Source organism: Lynx canadensis, chromosome D2, assembly GCF_007474595.2.
Source record: "Lynx canadensis isolate LIC74 chromosome D2, mLynCan4.pri.v2, whole genome shotgun sequence".
Lineage (NCBI taxonomy): Eukaryota > Metazoa > Chordata > Mammalia > Carnivora > Felidae > Lynx > Lynx canadensis.
Window position 1 is genome coordinate 44,751,943 of NC_044313.2, and position 8,179 is coordinate 44,760,121.

Sequence of the window (8,179 nt, forward strand, 5' to 3'; positions counted from 1 at the left end):
CAAGTGGCAAGAACAGCTGCCTTAATACAGTAGAGGAATGAATCCATCACGCCAGGTGTGGAGAGAAAGCCAGAGATGGGAGTGGTCACATCTTTGTTACCCACCATGCATTCACTTCTAGAGAGTTGTTGAAAATTCTAGCTTTCAGGAGCCAATTGTGATGAAGTATTGGATGGATTCTGGCCAAATAACTTGAACCATAGTGCTCAGGATAGTATTACTTGCTGGTTTCTTGGATTTTTTTGTAAGAAACTGAGGGAAGACAGTATCATTCCTGAATAGGACAACTGGCTTAGAGTTTGCTTTCTAGACTTGAGAACTAGAAAAAGGATAAATTTTGTGCCCTTAGTTAAGACACATAGCTCTCTCTTCATGAGTTCTTATTGAGCTTGCGATCTGGGCCATAACAGACCTCAGAGCATCCAGGGACTTTGCCACTGCTATGCTGACCTACATCACCATGGATTACCAATAATAGGATTTGCCACTCGGAAGCTTGGACTATACTTACTCAAAACTTGCAAGGTAGTTTCTTACAGAGGAATATGGCTTCAGTTTCTCACTATTGCCTGCTAGTTCTGGTCTTTCTGGATTCACACGCAGCTCAGCCATCCTGTCTACCAGGATGTACCTGCTCAGAGGACAGTTTCGGCAGGTGCGCTGTGCTAACAAGATGCCAGAAGGTTGTAGGGGATGGGTTTTATTTGGGGAAGTTGTGGAGTGGGAACAGGCCTAGATTTGGCAGGAAGTCAGAAAATCTCTAGTTGGTGCTGAACTTTGGAGAATTGTGCACTTTTACCAAAATGGGTGTCTTTTATTTCAAGTGAATAGCATATATATTTTTTCTTCTAATTCATACATCTAATGCCAGAATAAACCTGATCTCACTTCCCTGATGTTCATCTTAAAGATTTTGTGGTTTCTTGTACAGGGCTCTGCAGTGCATGTCTACCTCTTTGGGAATGATCCCAAGGAAACTTCCTGAAGAGTTAAAGCGGTTGAGAATTGAAAATTCACCCTTATTCGAACTGCCCCAAGAGTCCTTCATCAACATGAGCACGTTGGAATACCTTTGGCTTAATTTTAACAACATCACTGTGATACACCTAGGAGCCCTGGAGCACCTGTCAGAACTGAAAGAGCTGAGACTGGAGGGGAACAAACTTCGTTCAGTGCCATGGACAGCATTCCAAGCCACCCCTCTTCTGAGGGTCTTGGATCTCAAACACAACAGGATTGACGTGCTCCCTGAGCTGGCTCTTCAGTTCTTGGTCAATCTGACCTACCTTGACCTATCCTCCAATAGGCTTACAGTTGTATCCAAGGGCGTCTTCTCGAACTGGCTGGCCTACCAGAAACCCCATCAGCCTGGCTGCAGAGCCAGGATTCACTCCAGTTTGGTGCTGGCACTGCACGACAACCCCTGGCTATGTGACTGTCGCCTGAGGGGACTTGTCCAATTTGTAAAGTCCAACAGCATTCCGGTCATCTTGGTGAATTCCTACCTGGTGTGCCAACACCCTCTCTCCAAAGCAGGGCAGCTTTTTCATGAAACTGAGCTCAGTGTTTGCATGAAGCCACAGATCTCAACCTCCAATGCCAGTGTCACCATCCAGATGGGACAGAATGTGACCCTGAGATGCCTGGCACAGGCCAGTCCCTCACCAACCATTGTATGGACTTATCCTCTGAGCATGTGGAGAGAATTTGATGGTAAGCCACATGGACCCTCTCAATGTGTCTTGGGAAAGACTGAGGTCTACAGCAACCCTATCCTCAGTAGAGAGGTTCTAAACTGGGTCAATCATGAAATAAAGGTGTGGGGAAGATTGGGATAGCCTTAAATTATACTCACCACAACAGGAAAGTTTCCAAGATATAGTTCCACTATTGGCATGATTTTAAGTGATTGCATACAGATCCCTATAGGATATACATGTATATATGTAAATACATGTATTGGAGCTGGCTTAACATATTCTATAAATATTATAAAATTATACATGAACAAATATATTCTCTGAGAGTCTTCTAGATGCAAAATACGATACTATGTATTTTTAAATCATAGAATTTCTGACTAGGACTCATTCTAGAGACTATTACTTATTTCTTAAATTTGCTGGAGCAGACTTATCTGGGGTATTTGTTTGAAATAAGATTTCCAGGCTCCTGCCCTGGAGATTCAGATTTACTGTGTCCAGGGGAGGACCTAAGAATAATGTAAATTAACAAGAGTTCCCTCTTCTCCCCTCTTTCTTTCCCCAACTAATTCTTACCATTGGGCAAGGTTGGAAATTCCTACATATAGACTGAATTTTACACTTGCCACCACTGTGTTGTTCAGACCTTATCGGCTTACAGTTGTACTACTGGGACCCTGGATGAGGAAGTGACCTCCATGGGCCTCACAACTGGGATTCAAACCTGCCTCTCATTTTCTGAAATTCTATGGTCTGCTTTCATACATTAGATGGAATCACCTTTAATGCTACCCTGCAGCACTGGGACATATCACAGGCCAGAGGTGGCTTCCCTAGGGATATCCTGAAGTCTAGAAGACAACTAGAAATATCTGAGTAAAACTTGAGAAATATAGTCAGTTATCCAGATATTTGTTGTGCATAGTGAAAAACCACTGGAAGATTAAAAAATACCTAACTAACTGAACTGTTGATTTTTTCCCATCATTTTGATCACATCTTATTGGCTTGAGGTTAAATACCAATGAAGGAGAAATGTAGGATTTATTGTTGTAGCTTTTTTAAGAGCCGTGAGATGCATGCATGTCTTTTTTAATGCTTTGAAGTCAGTTTCTTTGGTACCATATTATATGTATCCTCTCAGTAATAACAACAGCTAGCACTAAGCACTTAGTATCAAACCTACATAAAGGATACTATTATCATCCCATTTTACTGATGAGAAAATTGAGGCCAAGAGAATCTTAGCAACTTGTCCAAGACCATATACTTATTAAGGGATAGAACCCAGGCATTTGGCTCCAGACTCTGAGCCTCTCTATACCTGGCAGGCAAAAAAGACCCTTCTTGAAGCTCACAGTATCACACGGTGGCAAGAGATCTCCCAGAAACCATGCTGTTGGCTCAGTGAGGCTTCTGGTAGTTTGGTGGGAGCAGCTAGTGAAGTTGACAATGTGGTCTCCATAGGCAGAAGAGCAAGGTTCCAGATCAGTCACTGCCTCTGATCATTTCTCACAAGGGGCAAGTTGCTTAATCACTCCAATCCTCAACTTGTTATGTGTAAAAATGGGGTACTTACCTTACAGGGGTGCTGAGAGGCAAACACCTGGCACCAAACATATGCTTAATATATCGTCTCCTTCAGCTCAGAAAAATAATAATAATTAGCATTGCTGAACGCTGTCCAGCTTTCTGTCAGAGAAATACCTATTGGAACTGTTTTGCTCTCTCCCCACCCAGTGTTGACCTCATCTACTGCAGAAGATACTGCTCTGTCGGAGCTGGTCATACCTGCTGCCCACCTGGTGGACAGGGGTAATTACACCTGTGTGGCCTCCAACTCCATTGGCAGGAGCACCCTTGTCATCTCCCTCCAAGTCCAGCCTGCCCAGACCCTGTCTGTGCCCCATTCTGCCTTTTTCCCCTCGGATGGCAATGCCTATGTTGACCTGAGGGTCGTCAAGCAGACAGTGCATGGGATTCTGCTGGAGTGGTTTGCGGTGGCTGACACCCCTGAGGAGAAATGGTTTACCCTCTACATTGCATCAGATGAAACACTCAAGAAGGAGGTGGTCCACATTGGCCCCGGGATCAACACGTACGCCGTGGATGACCTCCTTCCCAGCACAAAGTATGAGGCATGCCTCAGCCTGGGGGGCCAGCCCCCACGCAGGGGCCGGTGTGTGGTCTTTGTGACGGGCAGAGACCATGGCGAGCTGGAGGGACGGGAGCGCCTCCTGCACATCACAGTGGTCCTGTGCGCTGTGCTGCTGGCGGTGCCTGTGGGCGCCTACGTCTGGGCAGCCCAGGCCCCCTGCAGCTGCAGGGAGTGGGGGCTGCACTGCTGTCCTCAACGCAGGAAGGCTCCCAGGTGCCCCCGTGCTGTGCCACAGCACAGGGACTGCTCCTATAGAGAGCACATAGCTGTCTGTGAGGACCGCCTGGGGCACAGAGACGATGAAGGGGATGAAGAGAAAGATGGAGAGGAAGACAGGGGCTGAACAGCTCAGGCTAGGGGCAGGGGGTGGGGGGAAGCATGGTCCTTTAATCCCTAAACCCACCCTCTGTGGCAAGTCTACTTGGCTTGACCCATTCATTCAATAGTATTTATTGAGCACCTACTCTGTTCCAGGCACCGAACTTGACACAATGATCAGGTAGACACAATTCTTCACAGAAGGGATGGCAATGGAGCTTTGTCCTGTCCAAATAGTTATCTTATTATACATGGTAACTGGAAATCAATAAATGTTACTCTTTCCATATATATAGCTCTGTAACATTTACACATAACATTTCACATGTGTTATCCTACTGGAGAAAGGTAGAATTCTACCCCCCTTTTTTTTTACAGGTGAAGAAGCTGAAGCCCAGAAAGTTACTTGTGTACCATCACCCATCTAGCTGCTGGTGGAGGCACCCCCTGACGGGAGCTCGAATGCCATTGTTTCCTCTAAATGTCTGTTTTGCAATATTCTTGTGTCTTCCATTGTTCAGAAAGTATTATTCTTCCTCTTACTGGAAAACTCCCAATGAGATCACATAGGTTTGATATTCCAAAGATCTGCCCTTTGGGGCAGTGAGAGCCCGGTGGGTGATGTGACTCTCTATTTGCGGGTGCCTGTGCTCCTGTGACCAGTCCTTTGGTGTTCGTGAGAGCCTGGGGCCATCAGCACTGAGGAACAGGAAACTGGCTGTAGCCCAGGGCTCATGCTCCAGTGATTGTTAGAAAGTAGAGTTGTATTCCCAGAAGGAATAGAACCTATGTAAAAATCATATGACTATATAATTATTATTATTGTCATCATTTACAAAGGGAGGCTACAGAATCCCGATTTGTACCTAGTCTGTGACATCCTGAGTTTCAGGCTTGTTTTTTTAGCTCCGTGTCCCTAGCATTTCAGCGCTGAGCACAACAAATGTTTGCTACATGAGTGATGACATAACCCCCACTCCCTTCCCCTATTGTTTCAAGCTCTCCTGTTAAAGCCCTGAGAGCTGATTGTCTCCTCTTATCTGTTATCTGGGTGTACGTGGGGTAGAGGGTTCCCCGTGAACCCCAGAGATAGCTCATTGTCCCTCCGGGCAGCCCTGCTGTTGCTAATCTTTCCCAGGGTTTGAACCCACATCTGTCTTTTGCAGCTTTTCCACTAGCCACAGGAAAATCCCCTGGAGCCTGTTGAGTATAAACTGGCCTCCCTGTGACATCCCTAGAAATATTTCCTCCCTCCTTCCCACCTTCCCCACCAATTCTTACTCTTTCTTCCAGGTCCATTTCAAGTATCACTTCCTCCAAGCCTTCAAAAAACATAATTACAAAGACATTATCACACCTAAGAACATATATTTTAAAATTATATATGTGCATATATAGTTATATATACATATGTGTATAAACAACACATTCATACATGTAATGCAGAAGAGAATTTGTTCATGAGAAATTTCCTGTGATAAATTTTGAAGAAAAGTGGTCAGAGCAAAAGGCAAGAGCTTGTACTTCTGTTGGCCTCTGTGTGTTTTCTTCCAATAGCATCAGAGGCTGTCCACAGGTCTTGGAGGGTACAACAATTATGAAGGAGCCTGGGGCTACCATGAAGGCAGCAGTAGGTGTTCTGGCCTCCACTCCTAGCAAAGAAAGCTTCATGGCAGGCACGGGACAGAAGGGACAGGAAGGGGGAAGGGGCCATGGAGGACAAGTATAATACAGCAGTGAGAATCAGGAGTACCTCAGTGAGCAGGGCCAGTGTTCATTCAGCCACTCCTATGAACATGGAAATTTAGGCAGAGGGAACAAGGTCTAGAGAGGATTTCTGGGAATCTGATTAGTTTAACACCCTTAGCGAGACCTTTTAAAAATTCCTAGGGTAAAGATGCATATTATTCAGATCGATCAGGCGATGTGACAGCGGAAGGGGGACACGTTAAGGCACAGACCATGGAACTCAGTTTCCTGGGCTTAAATTCTTACCGGCTTTGTGATGTTACGCAAGTTACTCTCTTTCTGTGCGTTACTGTCCTCATTTGTAAAATGGGAATAATAATACTACCTACCTCATAGGGGTAGTATTTCCCAATGATTAATGACTTTTCACATGGAAAGCTCTCAGAACAATGTCTGGCACACAATAAATGTCATCACAATAAACATTAACACCATTGAAAGCATCCGTGTCCGTCTGTGTTCTCTTTCAACGTGACTCAATATACAGACGGGGCCATTTGGAACATCAGATCTTACTAGGATTATGTGTGTGTGTATATGTATAAATATATATGTAATAATACGATATATATGCTAATACCCTTCACATTCTGTTCAATTAATGTTAACTAGTGTTCTTTTCTGTTTAATGTTTAAAAGATGCTATCGTTTCAGATTCATTTGTTATGCTCTTGGGAATATTATCTATTTCGAGCTTAGGCCAAGTAATTTTAAGGTGAGTGCCTTTGGATCAGAAGTCATTTGTAACCAGGGTGACTTACTTTTAGAATGAAGCCTTTGCTGGCCCCAGGCATCTGCTATTGTCAACCTGAGGAAGGGATTTTGTCCTTTTTCTTTTTTCTTCCTTTCTTCTGGTATGTTGGAGCCTGTACACCTAATACCCGGCCTGGCACCGACAGTATGCTCAGAACATGTGTTATTAAAAGAATGATTGAGTAAATTATTGGTAAATAAATAAATGGCTGGACCTCGTTCAGCTAAAAACATGCATTAGCACAATTTCATAATGTCACACAGATGGCCCCAACATCACCAGCCTGTCGCTACAAAATAAAGTCGCTTACTTTATTAATCAATTTATGGTTGGTGAAGTCATAACCGCTTTATTCTGGAAACTAGGCCCTTCACAGCACCACTCCCCACCCCACCCAGTTATTTCTGTGAATCTCCTAAGGGACCCTCCCTGTGTCCACATGGCAGCCTGGCAGCTTTACTCCTCGATGGCATCTTCCCCATGCTCCCCATCCATCCTCCCATGGCCAGGGCCCTTGAAGACTATCAGAAAAGCATTACCATTGCCAACAGATGCCAACATCCGTGCTAGGTGGGCTGACCCCGGCTTCTTTCAAAGCTTCCAGGCTTCAGAGTAGCAGAATTGCAGAAATCCTTATAGAAGCAGGAGACTCTGGCTGTGCCCCAGCTCTTGCCACATTTTACCAGCTGGGTTCTGAGGGACAGCTGTTCAGTACAGAGTCCCCCGGGTTCTCTTAGGGACAGTCTTATCAGTTCCTAACTCCTTCAGAACGCAGATGATCAGCTGCACAGGTCACAGAGCTATTGCGTCTGCCCTGCCATCCTCCACTTCTCTCCCAGTCCACTCTCCTCTCCTCTCCTAGTGTGGAGGAGAGGCTCCCACACCTAGCAGTGGGCAGAAGCAACCTGGGGGTAAGCATGCGCAGGAGTCCTCGCCTCCAGGATATGGTGTTCTAGCATGTGGACATCCTCCAACGTCCTCTAGTACCTCTAGGACAGAGTCTATCTTCTGAGCTCGTATCAGCGCATACAAAGCTGGTGTGAGGTGCTTTACATAGATCAGCCCTTGTCAACTTCATAGCAATCACTTTTCACACCATGTATTGATGAGGGAAGTGAGGCCCAGGGAGGCTTGGTCTCTTGCCCAAAGTCACACTTAAGCGGCAGAGCCAGGATTCAGACTCAGGGCTGTCAGATTGTAAAGCGCCATGTTATTTCATACAATTAAAAAGGCTGACCTCAACCATAGGAAAAACACACGCTGTTCTGAAGATTCCTTGGAGACACATCTGCTGAATGTCCACTCAGTTTTTTAGGACCCAGAAGTGGGAAGGCCTGCCTAATCTGTCACCCCTTGCCTCCCAGTTCGTTAGCTGGAGGCTTAAAATTGTGCCGGCTTGTAGTCCAGGTCTGTCCCCTGTGGCTGGGCAGGCAATCCCTCGGCCCCCATCACTCCCTAATGCAGTAGAACTTGGCCCAGCTCACTCCCACTGGCTGG

General features: G+C 45.6%; 1 protein-coding gene across 1 annotated transcript; it reads left to right on the forward strand.

Moving 5' to 3' along the window:
- The first annotated feature begins 545 nt into the window (after positions 1–545).
- LRIT2 (leucine rich repeat, Ig-like and transmembrane domains 2) lies at positions 546–4,204 on the forward strand. The gene is made up of 3 exons (XM_030334118.1): positions 546–655; positions 932–1,713; positions 3,444–4,204. Exons 1-3 carry the CDS (start codon positions 546–548, stop codon positions 4,202–4,204), a joined length of 1,653 nt encoding a protein of 550 aa, XP_030189978.1.
- The last annotated feature ends 3,975 nt before the right edge of the window (positions 4,205–8,179 follow it).